Source organism: Electrona antarctica, assembly GCF_951216825.1.
Source record: "Electrona antarctica genome assembly, chromosome: 15".
Taxonomy (NCBI): domain Eukaryota; kingdom Metazoa; phylum Chordata; class Actinopteri; order Myctophiformes; family Myctophidae; genus Electrona; species Electrona antarctica.
Window position 1 is genome coordinate 42,796,029 of NC_136796.1, and position 21,029 is coordinate 42,817,057.

General features: G+C 44.2%; 2 protein-coding genes across 2 annotated transcripts in view; both read right to left on the reverse strand.

Annotated features, from left to right (window-relative positions):
• trappc9 (trafficking protein particle complex subunit 9) overlaps window positions 1-21,029 on the reverse strand; it is a 493,006-nt gene that overhangs the window by 151,568 nt on the left and 320,409 nt on the right.
• Window positions 19,689-20,330, reverse strand: LOC306938644 (charged multivesicular body protein 6-like; the record flags this gene model as incomplete). Its single annotated transcript, XM_079522906.1, has 1 exon — window positions 19,689-20,330. One exon carries the CDS (start codon window positions 20,328-20,330, stop codon window positions 19,689-19,691), a length of 642 nt encoding a protein of 213 aa, XP_079379032.1.

Consider the following 21,029-nt stretch of genomic DNA (forward strand, 5'->3'; position numbering starts at 1 on the left):
ACACAACGTGTCAAAAGTATTTCCCAGAACACGCCGGTGCTGGGAAGGGTGACATACTACTGTATGTGGGGGAATATGAAAACAACCTCTGCTCAGGGCTAAAACAAACGTAGGCCATGACAGATTTATCCCATTTTGGGCGGGAACCCCCTTTTGGTGTTTTTAAACATCATGCTATAATTTAGCTATTGGAAAATAGCAGATCTACAAGCTCGTAGCGCGCCACCGAGTGGCGCGCTACGAGCTTGTAGATCTGCTATTTTTTGAAAAATCGTGAAAATGTGGAGCAAAATTGGAATATATATTTATTCAGAACGAACGTTTTGAACTCAAATCTTTGCTTCTGGGGAAGGGTCCCTGAAACAACATATTTTCAGATGGGGGGGGGGTCGTGCGGCGACCAAACACATACATGTTTGGGGTCCTTGACATGAAAATGTTTGAGAACCACTGATACAGAAACATAGGTTTTTCTGAAAACTGTCATGATTTAGAAGACATTTTGTAGAATCAAACTAAATCTAAATGGGTTAAAGTGCAACACAACATAAACAAACTGTTGCCAGAGATGAAAAAGAAAGGACAATTGCGGCTGTGTTTACAACAAAAACACGACAATTTATATCAAACTCAAAGAAGGAATAACACGTCGTTTTAGTTGTTTCTTGCCGGGGTTTTTTTTTGTTGCGGTTCGGAACATTGGGTCTATTGGGTGCTGATATATAATGTATTATCTCGTGTAGTTAAGAGGAAACATCCTCAGGCTCCAATCTTCCATCCTACGGTGTTGAGAGCGTGTGATTTGTTTTTTTAATATTAACCCATTTTGGGCGGGAACCCCTTTTGGTGTTTTAAACACGTTATAATTTAGCTATTGAAAAATAGCAGACCTACAAGCTCATAGCGCGCCACCGAGTGGCGCGCTACGAGCTTGTAGATCTGCTATTTTTTGAAAAATCGTGAAAATATTTATTTCAGAAAACTGGAGGATTTTTTTTTTTTTTTAGTTTTTTCATTTAAAAAAAAAATTGAGTTTTTTAAATTTTGAGGTCAGGCCAAAATGGGTTAACAGAAGCCAAGTCTGGTGCTGGTTTGCCTGGGGTCAAAACAAAGCCGTCACAGCCGAGGCTGAGGATTCGATGTCTGGAGGGAGAGACAGGCCGATCTGAATGCAGACCCAGACAGACATATGCTAGTAGTACTACCGTCAAATCCCCAGAAGCCCCTTCGGCAATATTTACCCCGAGTCGAACGTGTGCCAATGAATTGCATGGAGCGGGCGTTGTGTCTACAGTCGGCGTGGCGTTCTGTGTGTGACTGAGTCAATGAAGACAGTTGGAAGGTGAGAGACACAGCTCTCAGGCCTTTGGTAAAGCCACTTAATTTTAAACTGGGGGTCCCTACTAGGAGCATGTGTCATTATACCGTAGGCGCAATATTTTCAAACGTAGCGAAGATAGCAGATATTGGCTATTTCCTGATGAGGTACTGTGAAGTGGTTTGCGTGAGACAGTGTGTGATATGACCACATTACAGTATATTTTTCACGGCACGCTAGGGCTTCTATTCAACTAGTCGACTAGTGAGTCCACTTAGTTGATCTCGTTGACTACTAGTTGATAAGGAAAAAAATCACACCCGTGTGAACTGAGTGGTGCAACTACACATTTATTGTTATAGTTACATAGTTACTGTAACGCCAGTTGTTGGAGTGGTTTGCACCACTCAAAAAAGAAAAAGAAAAAAGCGTTTCTTTCATCCGTTGTTTTTTTACATAATTGGTATAGTTAAAGAACTAGTCGACTAGTAAACTAGGCAACAAGTCAACTAGTCAAAATCACTAGAAGTGAAAGCCCTACGGCACGCTGTAGTATGATCAAGCAGGGCATTATTTGACAAAAAACTAAAACAAACGCAACAAGTTGAGACCGCAGGTCGCAGATAACTATGAAAACCTGCAAAACCTGTAATTTGATCCGTCCGCCACGCCTCCATATATGGTTGTCAGTCCATCAACACGCCTCGTGACACGTCACGCCACCATATATGGTTGTCACTGTCAGTCCGTCACATCTTGTGACACGCTCCCTTTTGACTGATACCTGTGCATTCAAACTCTACACGGGCCCACCCCAAAGTTATTAGTGCAGCCGATTAGTGCAGAGTTCTCAACAGGTCCCGGGAAATTAAGGCCCGCGGGCCCTACCTGGGCCCTCATCATACCCTGTACAATCAAGACACTGCACCCTACTGCCAACCTATGTTTCTGTATCAGTGGTTCTCAAACATTTTCATGTCGAGGACCCCCAAACATGTATGTGTTTGGTCGCCGCACGACCCCCCCCCCCCCCCATCTGAAAATATGTTGTTTCAGGGACCCTCCCCGAGAAGCAAAGATTTGAGTTCAAAACGTTCGTTTCCGAATGAATATATATTCCAATTTTGCTCCACATTTTCACGATTTAAAAAAAAATAGCAGACCTACAAGCTCGTAGCGCGCCACTCGGTGGTGCGCTATGAGCTTGTAGATCTGCTATTTTTCAATGTCTCCATATATGAAGCTGACCTGTTCTGACATTACATATGTTTGTTCACTCATGATGATGTACCGTACGATGATAAGAGCGCCCCCTGCTTGCACACAGGTGTAATTTAATCAATGGAAAACGGTAAATCAATATTAATTGATGGTTGATATTGATACAGCATGGATGGATATACTTGTATTAGGGCATTAACTCATTCTGGGCGGGAACCCCTTTTGGTGTTTTAAACATTATGTTATACTTTAGTTGTTGAAAAATAGCAGATCTACAAGCTCGTAGCGCGGCACTCGGTGCCGCTCTACGAGCTTGTAGATCTGCTTTTTGAGTGGTGTAAACCACTCCTACAACTGGCTTTGTTTGTGCAGAAAAAAATGAGCATGGTTGCTATGTTCACCCTGTTCACCTGGGTGTGATTTCATTACGTCAGACATGATTTCATTACATCAGACCCGTGTGACCTTACACCACTCAGTTCACACGGGTGTGATTTTTTTTTTTAATCGTGAAAATGTGGCCCAAATCTTTGAATATATATTCTTTCGCAGCGAACGTGTTTAACTAAAAATCTTTGCTGGGGGTTCCTGGAACAACATAATATTTGCAGTTGGGGAACCGCGGCCAAATACAGATAATTCCTCGGGCCCTTGATAATATGGAAAGGTTGAGAACCACTTATATAGAAACAGAGGTTTTTCAGAAAACTGTCAAGATTCAGAAGACATTTTGTAGAATCAGTTCTCAGGTCTAAATGTGTTAACCCATTTTGAACAGGAACCCCTTTTGGCGTTTTAACTAAGCATTATGTTATACTTTAGCTATTGGAAAATAGCATATCTACAAGTTCATAGCGCGCCACCGAGTGGCGCGCTACGAGCTTGTAGGTCTGCTATTTTTGAAAAATCGTAAAAATGCGGCACAAATCTTTGAATATATATTCTTTCAGGATACTTTTTTTTTAATTTCGACGTCAGGTCTAAATGGGATAATATTCACACCTTCTTTGAACTTATACTTTGAGCAAACTCCCCCCTGCCGCTCTACCAGACGGCGTGCATATCACAGCACGCATCAAGGACTCCCTGCGTCGTTCGTAAGCATGCGAAGCGCTCGGAGAGACGTGGACGTGACAGGTGCTTGGGTGGCCTTGCAAGGCCAGCGCTCTATCATGACAGCCTTCTCAGGCTGCAGCAGCAACCTGCAGCGATGTGGTAGAATGAATGGGCTTTGTGTGATCCACTCTTAACGGCTCAGTCACACCGCCACGGGAGCCCAAAGCCTGAGCATGATGAAACCTGTATACTGTATGTGCTGTCCAACTATGACGTCACTGGACCCCCCACTAGTCACTGCTGCTATATACCTCAAGCACATGATTGAGAGTAACTTAACTAATAATAATAATAATAATATTATATTTTTGAAAAATTGCAAAGTGTGGTTGCCGCAGTCGCTTACATTGTAATATTGTAATTATAGTACATTTTCCCTTCCCTGTGTGTGTGTGTGTGTGTGTGTGTGTGTGTGTGTGTGTGTGTGTGTGTGTGTGTGTGTGTGTGTGTGTAAATGGTAAATGGTGCATTTATATAGCGCCTTCATTTATCCAAGGCGCTTTACATAGATTGTGCATTACATTCACCCATTCACACACACATTCATACACTGATGGCGGCGGAAACCATGCAAGGCACCAACCAGCACCTCAGGAGCAATTAGGGGTTCAGTGTCTTGCTCAAGGACACTTCGACACTAACTCTGGGGGAGCCCAGGTTCTAACCGGCAACCTTGCGATTACCATCCAGCCACTCTACCCCTGAGCCACCGCCGCCCCAAGATGTGTGTGTGTGTGTGTGTGTGTGTGTGTGTTTCTTCTATTTGTGTTCTTGGCATCTTTGCGTTGAAATCGGCTGCAGCTGTTTATGCCACGCGATGCTCATACGAACGGACGCACAAACACATACAGTACGGTCAAATGTGGAGCAGCTGGCACCGCTAAAAATGTTGACATAATTAAGGTTGAATCTGAACGGCAGTGAGCGTTTGACCACTAGCTCGCCTTTGTGCATTATGAATTAAAACATATTCGAAACGGAAATGAGCAACGTGTGGCAGCGAAAACGTCCCGGGTTTTCTTACTATAGTGTGTCATGAAGAGCGATGGGTTTCACTTCAAAGCAGTGTTGTTTTCGTCGACTAAAACTATGACAAAAAATGTTCGTCGACTACCTTTTTCCACTGAGGAAAACTAAATGGAAACTATGATGACTAAAACTAAGACTAAATATACTGACAATTTTGTCAACAAATACAAAGGTTGCATGCTGAAAATAGCTCGGCTATTTTCAGCAAGTGTAAAATCAGTCATTATGACGGCATCTGCAAGGCCCGCCAGAATACATTTTAGTCGACTAAATCAACTGTAGATTTAGTCGACTAAAATCGTATGACATTTAGTCGACTAAAACTAAGACTAACACTAAAACATTCCGGGTGACTAAAATGTGACTAAAACTAAAATGAAAGCTATTCAGACTATGACTAAAACAAGGAAATCAGGAAGACTGCATCTGGGAGACACGGCAGTGTCCTTTAACCCATTTTGGGCGGGAACCTCTCATGCTTTAGCTATTGAAAAATAGCAGATCTACAAGCTCATAGCGCGCCACCGAGTGGCGCGCTACGAGCTTGTAGGTCTGCTATTTTTGAAAAATCGAAGAACGAACATAGAAACATAGCTTTTTCAGTAAACTGTCAGGATGTAGAAGACATTTTTAGAATCTGATCTCAGGTCAAAATGGGTTAATCCTGCTGCCGAAGTGATTTAGAACTGTGTGTGCTCCCATTGTTTCCACACCACGGAAAATAAATGGACCCAAGGTGACTTTGAGGTGAGCGGCTAACTGCAAATTACCTGGACATTCATCTCCACAGGAGGGCAGGCTGTGTGATGAGAGGGTTTCTATAAAAAGTCTCCCCGGCCGCGTGTCACTCCCTGAGCCTCGGTCCACTTCATGAAGCCGCTTAGTTTAGACGGAAAGCGTCTAAACACCTCTCGACTTCAAATGATTTGTCGTTGAAACGTTATGTGGAAGCCGTGCCCCCCCCCCCTGCGAGTGCACCGTGGCGGGGCTATATCTCTCCCTTCCATTTTCCACCGGGATCCATGTATCGATCTGTGTGCGCCGCTCATCTTCGGATCTCGGTTCAGAGGCCACCGGCGTCACCGGCTCCCCCGAAGAGCCATTTTCAGATGCAGAGAGAGAGGGGCTTACGCGCCTGTCAGAGAGCCACTACATTAGCCCAGTTTGACCTGAGATCAGATTCTAAAAAATGTCTTCTATATCCTGACAGTTTTCTGAAAAAGCTATGTTTCTATGTCAGTCGTTCTTAGATTTTTCAAAAATAGCAGACCTACAAGGTCGTATGAGCTTGTAGAGCTGCTATTTTTCAATAGCTAAAGCATAACATAACGCCAACACCAAAAGGGCTTCCCGCCCAAAATGGGTTAGTCATGGCACCCTGGAGTGTGTTCCCTCAATAGCTATCATCATCACCATTCAAAAGATTGACATATCATACAAACACAGATTATATGAACAGAAACACTATAGGCATCGACCAGGCAGGCAAAGAGGAACGCCAAGATTGTCAGGAGGAGTGAAAGACACTCGAGACACTCGAGACTCGAGAGAGGTAAAGTCCAATTATAGCACATTTTCACAGCTTGTAAGAATACAATTAAATGTATTTGTGTCTGTGCGTGTGCGTGCGTGCGTGCGTGCGTCTGTGTGTGTGTGTGTGTGTGGCAGTTCTGCTTCATTTGGGATGGTGACAGTGAGACAGAAAAGCTGGTAGAGAGGGCATCGCCGAGCCTTAGGGCAGATTACAAACCGGGGCTAGCTGTGGAAAGGATTGTCTTGTGGTTGCACTGTGGCTGTTTTTGTTTTTTTGTTACATTTTTTTAACCCATTGAGACCTGGAACGCATCCATGTCACGTTAGCGTTTAACCACATTAACCATTAACCCATTTTGGGCGGGAACCCCTTTTGGTGTTTTAAACATTATGTTATAATTTAGCTATTGAAAAATAGCAGATCTACAAGCTCATAGCGCGCCACCGAGTGGCGCGCTATGAACTTGTAGGTCTGCTATTTTTGAAAAATCGTTAAAATGTGCCTCAAATCTTTCCGAAAATTGTCATGATTTAGAAAACTTTTTTTTTTTAATTTTGACGTCAGGCCTGAATGGGTTAAAGGGGTTTTCATTGTGATACCAATACATAGCAACTTGAAGTATATGATTTAGCATTAAAATAAACATGCTCTGAACATCCCACCCATTTGACCACGTAACACTGCAGCCTAGCTATAGTCATGCTGTGTTGTGGTTGAGTGGTCAGATGGTAATGGTATGCTCAATACTTTCAAGAGGGCCCCATGATGATCTATAGAAAAGGCTAGGTGTAGGAGCCATTGTTGATGCTTTTATTTCCAATATAATAGGAGAGTGCAGCGAGACAGAAAAGCAAGGGTAGAGAGAGGAGAGACATATGGCAAGACTAGATACTGGAGGAGTCAAGATTCTAACTCGTATATCAGGTCCTCACGATCGCAGGGAGGACAATGGTCTCTGCACTATAACTGCATGGCACCCCGTGTTCTATTGGATTTTAACCCATTCAGGCCTGACGTCGAAAAAATGTTTTCTAAATCATGACAATTTTCTGAAAGATTTGAGGCACATTTTAACGATTTTTCAAAAATAGCAGATCTACAAGTTCATAGCGCGCCAAAATGGGTTAAAGCATTGAACGCATGAAAGTAGGGTTGTCCCGGAGAGGGATATCTGAAATTGGCTCCGATCACATGATTTTCAAATGATCGGAATCGGGGGGAGAAAAGATCGGATATTTAATTGTCTAATGTAAATCTGAAAAGAAAGATGTATAGAGCACCGAAGTCCTGACGTCACTGCCCTCTAGAGGGCAGTGAGCTCAAAGGTTCATGTATGTTTTTATAAGCATTGTACTCTCCATAGGGGGATTTTAGATCGCCTCATATAAGAACTGTGTTTGAAAAATAAACCGATCACCCCGGCCTTTTCACTCATATGGATATGAAGCATCGACTGAAGGTGGAAATGTACAAATATACCCAAAGAGTAACAAAATAAGCGTTAGAAACGAGCCAAACAACCCAGAGACTACATTTCCGGGTAGGGTGCTTCTTCCCGCAGCCCGTCGCACAACAGAAACTGAACGTTAATTACGCTTATTTTTATTTTTATTTTATTGATATATAATGTATCGTGGTTAGTACGAGTCGAGTCACCACCAGCTGAGCTTACGTCAACGAGGAATCTCAGGAACGCAATATGTTGACAGCTGGGCGTGACGTATATGCTCAGCAACATTGCATGTAGTTTCAAGGCTTTTGCGGTCACATTAATTCCATTTTCTCTAGAAACTGGCTGTATCAAATATGAATGGACATCATTAACGACGCACAGCCACCCCCCTGACAGAAACGCCGAGGTGGTCGGTTTATTTTTCAAACACAGTTCTTATATGAAGCGACCTAAAATCGCCGTTTGGGGATCTCAATGCAAATAAACAAATACATGAACCTGGAGATTGACGACCTCTACTGAAAGTGACGTCAGACTTCGGAGCTCTATAAGCAATGAGATTTTGTAAAAATTGTTGTGTTCATGCTAGTTGTTGTTCCTTCTGGTCCCGGTCAGATATCATCAAACAAAGACTATAGTCACACTCCGGGGCGTGAAGAGACACCTATGATGAAAACAAAGGAAATGCAACCCCACGCTATGCATGATGGGATAGGTGTCCACCCTGTGATTGCGGGGGCGGGGGGGGGGGGGGGGGGGGGGGGGCAGGGCTCAATTACCCAGGCGGGTCGTATACCAAAGACTATACAAATGGGACCCAATGCCTCCCTGCTTAATTGTCACCCAGCATCACACTAGCAGCGTCGTGTGCAGGGGGTGTAAGTAGATCCTGGACTGGGGGGAGTATACCTGTACATCATGCCCACCTCACGCTACAGATACAGTAGATATGGCTCCTGTGCTATGGGCTAAGTAGTAGCCCAAAGGCTACTTGACCCATTTAGGCCTGACGTCGAAATTTAAAAAAGAAATGTCTAGTTTGCTGAAATACCTACGTATGTTTCTTTATCAGTGGTGCTCAATATTTCATGTCACGGACCGCAAAAAATATATGTAATTGTCCACCGACAGAAAATATGTGTTCCTCCAGGGACCCCCCCCCCCCCAGAACCAAAGATTCGAGTTAAATCGTTCGCTCTGAAAGAATATATATTCAAAGATCTGTGCCACATTTTCACGATTTTTCAAAAACAGCAGACCTACAAGCTGGTAGCGCGGCACTCGGTGCCGCGCTATGAGCTTGTAGATCTGCTATTTTTCAATAGCGTGACAACACCAAAAGGGGTTCCCGCCCAGAATGGGTTAACATACTGCTCGTCTTGCATGTGTTTCTTATAACTGTTGAAGTCATTAAAATAAATGAGACTGGAAGATGCACACACAGCAACAGGCGAAGCGAAACAACAGAGACTAATTACATCTCTTATCAATCTGAAGGCCTCATTTCTTTCTTTCCTCTTAACCCATTCTGACCTGAGGTCAGATTCTAAAAATGTCTTCTACATCCTGACAGTTTTCTGAAAAAGCTATGTTTCTATGTCAGTCGCTCTTCGATTTTTCAAAAATAGCAGACCTACAAACTCATAGCGCGCCACTCGGTGGCGCGCTATGAGCTTGTAGATCTGCTATTTTTCAATAGCTAAAGCATAACATAATGCTAACACCAAAAGGGGTTCCCGCCCAAAATGGGTTAATGTGGTTGGACGGAGGGGTTGTGTGTGCGGGCAGCCGGGCACACACGGATGCGGAAACACGCAAAGAGACACATCAAAGAAAAGTCGGCAATGCAATTATCTTTCCACAGCCTTCCACAACAAAGCGGAGTGCTATTTAACCCATTTTGGGCGGGAACCCCTTTTGGTGTTTTAAACATTGTTATAATTTAGCTTTTGAAAAATCGTGAAAATGTGCCTCAAATTTGGAATATATTTTTTTCAGAACAAACGTTTTTAACTCAAATCGTTGCTTCTGGGGAGGTCCCTGGAACAACATATTTTCAGATGGCGGTCAGAGGCCAATTACAGATAATTTTTGGGGTCCTTGACATGAAATATTGAGTGATATAGGCCTAGAAACATATGGTATTTCAGAAAACTGTCAGGATTTAGAAGACATTTTTTTCAGGCCTAAATGGGTTAAATAACAATTAAGAGCCTCCGAACCAAGGAAAGGACATGTCTGCTTCTCCTGTAACTCACTCAGCCTTGTCCCACCTTTGAAGATTAGTGTCACTAAGATCATGTCACTGACTGAAGTCGCCGCTTCAAAATGGCTTCTGCTCTTCAGTGCCACTCAACCACACACCGAGCCTAAAAATACCTTGTTTTAGGGATGTAAATAGCTCCAATGTGACGACCCTGCGGCTGACAAGCTGGGCCCAGGAATTGGTTTTCCCCTCAGACAGGTAATTACCAAAAGACAAAGGCTGGACCATTTCAAATGTCACGCCACCACATCCATGTTGACACCGCAAAGGGGGCACGGTACTGAATGGGACGGACACTCCAAGAGAGAACATGAGCATGTACAGTTGGAGGTCATCGATATTGTCCTTTTCTTTTTGCTGAGGTTTGCGTGATCTGCGCAAAAGGACAGTAAACCCATTTTGGGCGGGAACCCCTTTTGGTGTTTTAAACATTATGTTATAATTTAGATATTGAAAAATAGCAGATCTACAAGCTCATAGCGCGCCACCGAGTGGCACGCTACGAGCTTGTAGGTCTGCTATTTTTGAAAAATAGTGAAAATATTTTATTTCAGAAAACTGGAGGATTTAGAAGGATTTAAAAAAAAATTGAGGTCGGGCCTAAATGGGTCAAATGATAAGGGACAATATCGGTGGCACCCAACTGTACTGTCCGCGGACAGCCGGAGGAACGGTCTGCATTCATCACTGTATTCTTCCGAGTCTTGATTTCAAGATAAAAAGGGGGCTGCGCGTATAGAAGAAAGTGAACCAACCTGGGATATACAGTTGGGTGCCACCGATATTGTCCCTTATCATTTGACCCATTTAGGCCTGACCTCAACATTTAAAAAAAATCCTTCTAAATCCTCCAGTTTTCTGAAATAAATATTTTCACAATTTTTCAAAAATAGCAGACCTACAAGCTCGTAGCGCGCCACTCGGTGGCGCGCTATGAGCTTGTAGATCTGCTATTTTTCAATAGCTAAATTATAACAATGTTTAAAACACCAAAAGGGGTTCCTGCCCAAAATGGGTTAACTGTCCTTTTGCGCAGATCACGCAAACCTCAGCAAAAAGAAAAGGACAATATCGATGGCCTCCAACTGTAGTTCATCGTCATCATCATGACCTTTATTTAAACTCAGAGTACAGTTTTATCTGACTGCCTGCTTCAGAACTTCTTCTGCGACCATTTTAGCCCCAAATCTCCCAGAGCCTTTGTACAGGAGTACTCTTTAAATACAGGTTTAACCACTTAGACCCTAGCCTCGGAAACCCAGACATTTTTAATTCAAGGGAGAAGGAAAAAAAAGTCTGGGACAGAGTCCACTTCAATTTGGCATGGAGTAGCGCAAACGTCGATCACTCTCTGCTGATTTCTGATCGTCTGCACCTTTGTTAAATTGACGCACACACGCACACACACTCCTCTCTCTCTCTCTCTGTCGCTCTAATTAATTAGTCTCATGTCGCGCAGCTGCGTCTAGATTCTTCCGGCGGATCCTGCGGGGAGCTGCCTATCATGCCATAGAAAGCATAGGTGGACCCCAGGCCACTTAGACCCAGCTGGACCTGAGTTGTCTCCCAACGCATTCCGTTAATTTGCCACGCATTGTGAGCTTGTCAATCCCCAACGAATATGGATGCTGGGGGTTCAAGTTGTTTATATAATATAGCAAAAACAGTAGGCTACATATACTGTACATATATAGTGATATTTTATATTTTCCTGGGCATGCCTTATTTTGAGTGCCACTATAGCGTGTGAAAACGTGTACAGTACGTCACCAAGAGGGGGGGCGGCGTCTGAAAAGCTAGGGACGGCCCTCTCGTGGGCATTAAATTCTAGCCCACATCACTCAGAATAGAGTGACGGTGGTATGTTTTTTGTAAATATTGAACTCGTTCTTGGCGACAACATAGTGAACCAACACCAGGATGGATAGAAAGAACGTCGGGCCCAAATACATTACAAGGACAAGGAAAATGTTGTGAACAAACACGGCTGTGCTTAGATACTTTGTTGAACGTTATGTCTCTGCGCCCGTGCGCCGTACAGCCGAGATCCAAGCCATTCTACGTCTTTTTGTAAACTCGTCAATCTGGGTTCCTTGATTCTGTCTCCATGCTGGAAAGCTGAACATCTAATTCCGTTTTCTGGCTCATTTCCTCGACGTGACCTGCTGTGGCACTTATTTACTGAGCAAGTCTGCACCATTGTGAGGTCAGTTTAAAAAAAGAACGTATACAAGCACACGGATAGTCGCTCAATGTAAACAAACCAGACAAGCCAACAAGTATGGTGCCGCTACCACGTGACACATATGTTGACGCCCCCTCCAGGAGATTTTGGTACACCCTATAGCCGCCTCCTATATGCATGTGTATGTGTGTCGGTCTGTCCGCTTGAGCAGGGAACGTGCTCAGCCGATTGGTTGAGCATGGAATGTGACGTATGATGTATAATGATAAGAGCACCACTCACTTCACACAAGTGTGATTTTTTTTTTACCCGGCCGGTATTTGAAATTTTAGGTAGTTTGGCAAAACTGCACTCACCACCTCCTCCCAGCACCTGGTGGTGCATTGTACAGATTACGCCATATCAGCAGGCTAATCTAACCCATTACTAGGTTTTTAATGACTACCGGTGGCTCTGGCGCTGGCCCTTAATCCCCCAGCCTATTCCATCTCCCTCGACGGCAGCCGTCCAAATGATAACAGCCTGGTCGAGGACAAAAGGGAAAGGGGTTGTTGTTGTTGTTGGTGGTGGTGGACGGTGGAGGACAATAGGAAATACGATGGGACAAACTTTGTCGTGTTCTTTGTTCCGTGGAGTTCTGGTTCATGCAGCACGACACAACAAAGGTTGTGCTGAGACGCGGGGCGATGGCCACATGAGGCCAGAGCACAATGTAGACATCCCCCCCCCCCCCCCCCCGAGAGAGGAGATGCTCAACAGTACTGGTCTTTTTTTAGAGTTGTCCCGGTACCATTTTTTTTAACCCGTTTAGGCCTGACGTCGACATTTTTTAAAAATGTCTCTTAAATCATGACACTTTTCTGAAATACCTATATGTTTCTAGATCAGTGGTGCTCAATATTTCATGTCAAGGACCCCAAAAAATATATGCATTTGCCCGCCGACCCCATCTGAAAATATGTTGTTCCAGTGACCCTCTCAGTAGCAAAGATTTGAGTTAAAAACTCGCTCTGAAAGAATATATATTCAAGGATTTCAGGCACATTTTCACGATTTTTCAAAAATAGCAGACCTGCTATTTTTCAATAGCTAAATTATATAACATAATGCTTAGTTAAAACACCAAAAGGGGTTCCCGTCCAGAATGGGTTAAAGACCGACTGAAGTACTTCATTTTCAGTACTCGCCAATACAGAGTACCGATACGAGCACTTTATTATTTTTGTTGAGTAACCACTTATTTTACCCCTTCTCAGATTTAATTGAATTGTCATGCCCTGTACTTGTAATGATACTGTAATGTTGAATTACCACAATAATACGTGTAAATAAACCTTTTTGTTCTAACTAGTGTCAATAGAATGTTTCGGTACCCGGGTCAAAGTATCGGGGCCGGTTCCGAGTACCGAGTACCGAGTACTTGAGGGTGGTATCGGCCTGAGTATCGGGACCACTCTAGTCTTTTTTTATATTATTCACATGAAGAAGTTTAACTGCCACTTGTTTTTGAGGGGCGCTAGCCCCTCCTATATACAGCTTTTGTCCCCACACGTCTCATATTCGCCATTGACAATGAAAGGAGAAATTAGGTCATAATTATGTCCGTCAAATATGACGTATATTTGTGGCAACACAAACATTAAACGCCATTGACAATGAAGGGAAAATGTACGTCATATGTACGTATACGAGCAAATCGGCTAACCGATCCCGTCACATAATCACGTTGGTATGCGGTCAGGTTTTCAGCTGGCTCAGGGAAGAGGACGACCCTGCTATAGTCCACTATATTGTAGATAGGTGAATGTACTGTATCTGTCTGTGGGCAGGAATATGATGTGCCTGTGTGTGCGTGTGCGCGTGTGTGTGTGTGTGTGTGTGTGTGTGTGTGTGTGCGCGTGCGTGGATGAGTGAGTAGATGACTAGAGGTATAGGCACTTTTGTTACGCTGTGATACTTGACTGTTGTCTTTTAGCATCAGTGTATTTCGTAATGTATTTTTGAAATGCAATGTGTTTTGTAATGTAATGTATTCTGCAAATGTTGTAATTTATTACTTGGGAGATTAGCTGAAAAGGCCAAAAGAGATCCCAAATCAAATCAAATCAAATCAAATCAAATCAAATCAAATCAAATCAAATCAAATCAAATCAAATCAAATCAATGCAGTTGTTCATGAGATGATGTAGGATGATGCATCAAGTTATGTCACTGTCAGACAGTCACAGACATCCGTCCGGATCACATTGAAACGATCGAAAAGATTTGAAGATATGATCCAATTCTCTGTTTTTTTGCGGTCTGATTTGCAATTGTAGCAAAACAATCACACCTGTGTGAACTGAGTGGTGTAAGGTATTATATAGCCTGATCAGCTGTGGTCTGATCAGGCTATAATGTCTGACGTAATGAAATAATTTCTGACGTAATGAAATCACACCCGTGTGAACTGGGTGACCATAGCAACCATGCTCATTTTTTGAGCACAGACAGACTAACAAAGCCAGTTGTAGGAGTGGTTTACACCACTCCTACAACTGGAAACAAACAAGTGGAAACAAATCTACGACACAAGTTGTGTGACTCGAGTGACCAATTTATCCACTCATTCACATGCCCTATACTACTATTGCAGAATCTAAGACCAAACCCTGAACAATAACACAAAATACCATCCCATCGAAGGCGATAAAAAAGGACATTTGTGATGGCTGCTAATGGTGCGTTCACACGGGGCAGATGCAAAAGATACAAAGACACAAAGCTACACAGCGTATTTGTAGCTTTGCAGCTGAAGTTGAAACCAACTCCTCTTTTTTGTATCTTTGTAGCTTTTGCAGCAGCTATACAAACGTCGGATGCATCTCTGCATCATCATGTAGCCGGGCTTCCATTGAGAATGAATGGTACAGACTGCAGTTTTGCATCTGCCCGTGTGAACACATGTACCGTTGAATGCCACTGACATTGTCCCTTTATCTTTGCAGAGGTTTGCATGATCTGCGCATTTCACAATGTAGATATTATGTCCACTAGGGGGAGTAGAGAGCTATATACAATCTCCCAGAGATTATAGAGAGAAAGTATAATGTTTTAAGGCATAGGCCTACTTGTCTTATTAGCCATGCAGGGTTAATTCACTAGGCCTACTGTAAAAACATACTCAACTGCTCCACCTGCTGGTTGATTTCAGAACTAATTTCCCGATATCTGCAAAGGGAAAAGGACAGCTAAATATAATGGGTCAAGCTCGGTGGCACCCAACTGTACCACTTCTACTTACTGTACCGCTAGAGCATGGTAGTGGAGTGGCTGCAGTGGAGAGAAGCCATGTTTTATGGCAGCACTAATGTCACCCGCGGAGATCAGCCGGTCACGCTGAAACGACCCCTCCCTAATTAAATGCTGTGTTGCCTCAGACCGAAAAGTACATGATAACTACATTAAAGGAGGTTGGGGTCCACTTTGCCCGAGCACTGAAGCGGGAGTGAATCATCAGCGAACCCTCTGAACTGAGCTGTGGACAGCGAAAAAAAAGGAAAACCAAGCCATTTAAACACGCACGCGCGCACATGTGCACACACGCACGTGCACACACGCAGACACACACAGGTTGGTGATTGCAGGTGTACAATTCCACTCGTGTATGGCACAAACATGGCAGAAATAAATACGGTGAATTGCAATTTGTCTCTGTCCGGCAGAAACCTTAAGTATCTTCATATTTCATCTTTTTGTTTTCTTCCATAAATTATTGTCCTGAATATAAGACGACTCTGGTTATAAGACGATCGACCCCCATTCTTCCAAGACTCATTTGTGGAAAAAGTAAAATGTCAAATAGTCTAGTCAAATAGTCTAGTCCCCGATAATACGACCCCGTATAGGATATTTCCATTGGAAAAAATCTGGTATGGTAATACCATAAATATATTGTATACATGAAAAACATCAAAAGTATAGCTGATCTACAAACGTTGTGAGGTTGTTGTATACCTGCAATTTCCTGGGCATACGCAACATATTTCCACCCTATTTCAGTCACATGCTCTTGTGACTAAAATGACATCTACATTGGTCCATTGGAATTTTAAGTTTTTTTTTTTTTTTTTGCTACTGCACATCATCCACTTTCATGTTCCAAAACCCTTGCTAGAATACTTAACCCATTTTGGGCGGGAACCCCTTTTGGTGTTTTAAGCGCTACGTTATACTTCTATTGAAAAATAGCAGATCTACAAGCTCATAGCGCGCCACCGAGTGGCACGCTACGAGCTTGTAGGTCTGCTATTTTTGAAAAGTCGTGAAAATGCGGTGCAAATCTTTGAATGTATATTCTTTCAGAGCGAACGTTTTTAACTCAAATCTTTGCTTCTGGGGGGGGGGGGGGGGGTCCCTGGAATATTGAGCACCACTGATACAGAAACATTAGGAATTTAGAAAACTGTCAGGATTTAGAAGACATTTTTTGAAATATCGACGTCAGGCTTAAATGGGTTAATGGTACCAGGCAGCGGTGTCGTTAACGTGGGAGAGACGCACAAGGCGAGAGAACCAACGTAAATCATTCACAAAACGTTATCAAAGCACTTCTTGCTCCGCTCTTTCTTTGACAGTCAAGTAATTGTGTGATTTCACGGTGGGGGGGGGGACGTGTCTCGTGTCTCTCCATGTGTGCATGCGTTTGATTTCAGGCAGAGGGCTATATTTAGCTCACGTGCAGAGCTGCATGGGCGAGGGCTGCTGCCTCTGCACAGAACCGGAGCAACAAGCTATTTTTAGACTGCGGACTGACTCTTCGTAACCCCCGGTTACCAGCAGCATCAGCAGTGCTCAATCCATATTCATCATCTCACTCTCTCTGTGCGCGTGCGTGCGTGTGAGCGTGTGAGCGTGCGTGCGTGCGTGCGTGCGTGCGTGCGTGCGTGCGTGCGTGCGTGCACCGGCTGCACAAACAAGCCTTCGCAGCCAATTAATTCACGGCAACCGATCATATCAAATCCTATCTCCGTGCAGAGAAAAACGGCTACAAACGCAATTGGTGTGTAGTAAATCTAAATATAGGCTTGTTAGAGAATGAGGAGGGTTCGCACGGTTCGCTATTTATATATATATATATTTTTTTTTGAGTGGTGCAAACCACTCCAACAACCAGCTTTGTCTGTATCTATGTGTCTATGTATGTGTGTACCTGTACGTGGGACCCAAAATAATGAGCATGGTTACTATGGTCACTGACATTACGTCAGACCACAGCTGATCAGGCTATATATAAGACCTTGCACCACTCAGTTCACACGGGTGTGATTTTTTTTTAAGCATGAAGCTTTGTGAATAGTGTGCTTCCTTATGGAGTTATTTAGCGAGGTGGTTAATTCAGTGACATATAGCCTTATTCATTGTGGGTGAACTGCAAGGTGGTACTACAGTGGCTATATATATATAGCCTCCACCCTCAGGGGGGCCTCCAAGCTCCAACTGAACGTCAGGCGTCAAACGTGCAGAATTGGGAGGGAGGTAAAGGGGAGACACTTTAATTGTGAAGGGACGACAGGATGAGGAGAGGTGGTGTTGTTGTTGATAATTGTCGAGAGTAATGGCTGCGTGTGATATTGAACAGTCAAACTATTTGTATCAATACGGCTGTATCAACAACATCATTATGTCATAGGTATATGGGGGCCTCATATTTGGTCTTGAAACGGGCCTCCAGATTCCTAAGGACGCCCCTGTATATAAACTAGGTAATATATATACTGTATATATACTCTTTTTCAAGTATGGAAATATGTACTGAGGCTATATACATAAGCAGCAGCAGCAGTTCCTTCACTATCCCTGTCGAGTTATTTCTGGCTGAGGGATGTGGGCGACGCTTCTATGAATACACTCCGTGATTAAAAAAGAAACAAGTTATAAGAGCATACACACGTGAGTGAGCAGAGCTCTGGATGTTCTAGCACCTACTAAATGCATCCATCACCGCAGGGGGGACAGAGGTAGCAGATAGGGGGGGACGCAAGGAATGCATCACTCCATCTGCACTACAAATAGGTCCTCAAAATAATAACACAAATTAACGCTTATCATTATCACTGTTCTGATGGACAGTACAGCCATGTGACACCTTATTACTTGCGCAAGCAGAGCGTGCAAGTAATAGTTTTCGTCCAGCGCTTCGATGCGTATGTCGCCGTTTGATGTGTATGCGCCGTGCCAGCGTGTGACGTAATGACTACTTGTGCTTGATATGGCAGTGGTGTCATATTACATACATGTATGTATACATAGGGGCATTACCTTTAATCCTCCCGACACTAAAACATATCGTCATTACGTCACCATCTGAAACCAATTACACCCTGGCATTGGGTCCTTTAATCCACATCTTCATTACGTCATCATTGAGAGCTAGTTGTACCAGTTATACCCTGACGCCATATGCTGCTACGATACATACGCATCAAAGCGGTCGACAGTACTTGCACGCTCTGCTTGCGCACTAGTAGGCCATTTATGGCCTACTTGTGTGCAACAAGCAAGTAGGCACTCGCCAGAGTGCAGTTCTAGTTATTCTATGCCATACTGTGATGTGTGCAACACGGGACTGGGATAGTTCCAGCCATAGGAGCAATGTTTGGAACTATAGCCCATAGGCACCCGCTTTGCAGCGAGATCAAAGCGTGTCGCTACTCTCCTACTCCTACACTCTGGGACTGTGCTACCTGGATATTTGAGTTAACCCCCCTATAGTTTGGTTGAACGTGCAATGTTCTAGTCACACTCTCATTGGCTGTTGGGGACGGGGCCAATGCGGGATGTTTATATATTACTATTTTCACACGGAAAAGAAGAACGCTCTCCCACTGACGCTGAGGAAATGTGATGGCTGTAGCGGTGTGAAGCAGGATAGCAAGCGAGGAGGGGCTGGCACAGCAGTGGTACGGAATCTCGGCTGTCGGCCCGTATCTTTGTCACAAAGGCCCAGCATGGCCCCCTTCTTCGGTAGTGGACTCCCTTGCTCACATGTGATTAAGGCCAGAAATTGTTCATATTCTGCTCAGGGAATGAACAGGGCCAAAACACAGAAAGATAAAAGGCCCGCGCTGCATGGCGGTCTGAAGAGGCGCGCCATGCCTACCTACCATCACTCACTGTAGGCACACAAAAGAACTCGGGAGTATAAGAGCCATGCATAAACGTACGGGACCTTCAAGCATCATATGCTGAGAACAATAATTCATTGCCGCGTGTGTGCGTGCGTGTGCGTGCGTGTGTGTGTGTGTGTGTGTGTATATATACTCTGTGTTTTTTTTTTACTATTAATACTACTATTGTTGCTTCTACAGTGTATATTGTGCACATTCTTACATAGTTCAGGCTATTATTATTGTTTTTCTATGACTGTACCTCACAGTAATTATCTTACTCTGTATATAACCTAACAACTGTGCTTCCTTTGGTGCCTGAATTCATCCCCGTCCCCAACAGAGTCAATCTATTCTATTCTGTGCCATACAAGCCGTTCGTTGGCTTTTGCATAGTCACCGGGTCACCATGAGGGGTTCAGGCCTGTGTCTGAGCTGCCAGCATCTTCCGCTCAGGCTTCTTCCTCGGTCGCTCCCTTTCCGGCCTCTTCCCCGGCCTCTCGTCCGGGACGTCCGGCAGGGCCTGCGGGGAGAGAACCTCGCCGGGCTCCACGTCGTCTCCCTGAGTGATGATGGCCTCCAGCTCGGCCAGCACGGCGTCCTCGTCCTCCTGCGTCAGACACCCCGCGAGGATCTCGTCGATCTGCCTCTGGTACTCCACGGAATACTGGGTCTCGTCCATGATCCGCTCCACCTCCTCGACGGACATCACCTCGTGCATCTTCCTCAGACAGTCGTTCCCCACCTTCAGCCCGTCGATGACCTTCACCTCGATCTGGGCGAACTCCAGGTCCAGGACCATGCGCTCCACGTTGCTTATCTGGCCCTCCGTCTTGTCCAGGAGCTGCTCCTGGTAGCGCTTCTTCTTCAGCAGGAGCAGTGCCTTGTCTTTCTTCCCGTTCTTCAGCAGGTGCTTGGCCAGCGGTCTCTCCTTCTCCAGCTGCAGGTTGATCCTCTTCTGATATTGCCGTAGCTTATCCCGCTGTTGTTTCAGCTGCAGTATCGCCCGGTCCTGCTCCGTCACTCGAGTGCGTTTCTTCCGGCCAAAGATATTTCCCATAGCGAGACATCACGCATCCTAGCTACCACGCACGGCAAGTATGAATAAAATATGTAAGCACTCTGTCGGGTAGAGTGTCAAACCGATCTCTGTCTTCATTGAATCGTATGCTGGCCTTAAACCCACCCAACTGTGACAGTTGGCCCGATGTTGCCCTCTGTTCTTGCTTAAGCTTCTTGTGCAGTGGCTTTTATCAGTGAACCATGACTTCATAGTTCTAAGACTTCAGTCATGTATGACGTCACTGGTTACGACGTCGTCGGTACTACTCACTATTCATCTCAATATTTTGGGCCTAAAGGACCACTTCACCACTTTTCAACCTATCTTCATATAATATGTCCTCACTAATAATCATGAAAAATGGCACGATTTGTTTCTACTCAGTCTGTGTCTCATAGGACGGCTGTGGGCAGTTTAGAAACCGTCTTCCAGTGACATCATCATTAGGCAGAATTTTTTTTTAAACAAGATTGTTTTACAAAAATGTTTAGATTTTCAACGATGGCTTCCATTTTCTTTTCAGGACTGCAGTTTCTATTAGCTTGTACCTCCTATGAGACACAGACCGAGTAGAAAAAAATTGCACCATTTTTTCATGATTATTAGTGAGGACCCATTATATGAAGATAGGTTGAAAAGTGGTGAAGTGGTCCTTTAAACCGCAGACAGACACGCTGAGCAGAGTCGGTAGAACTT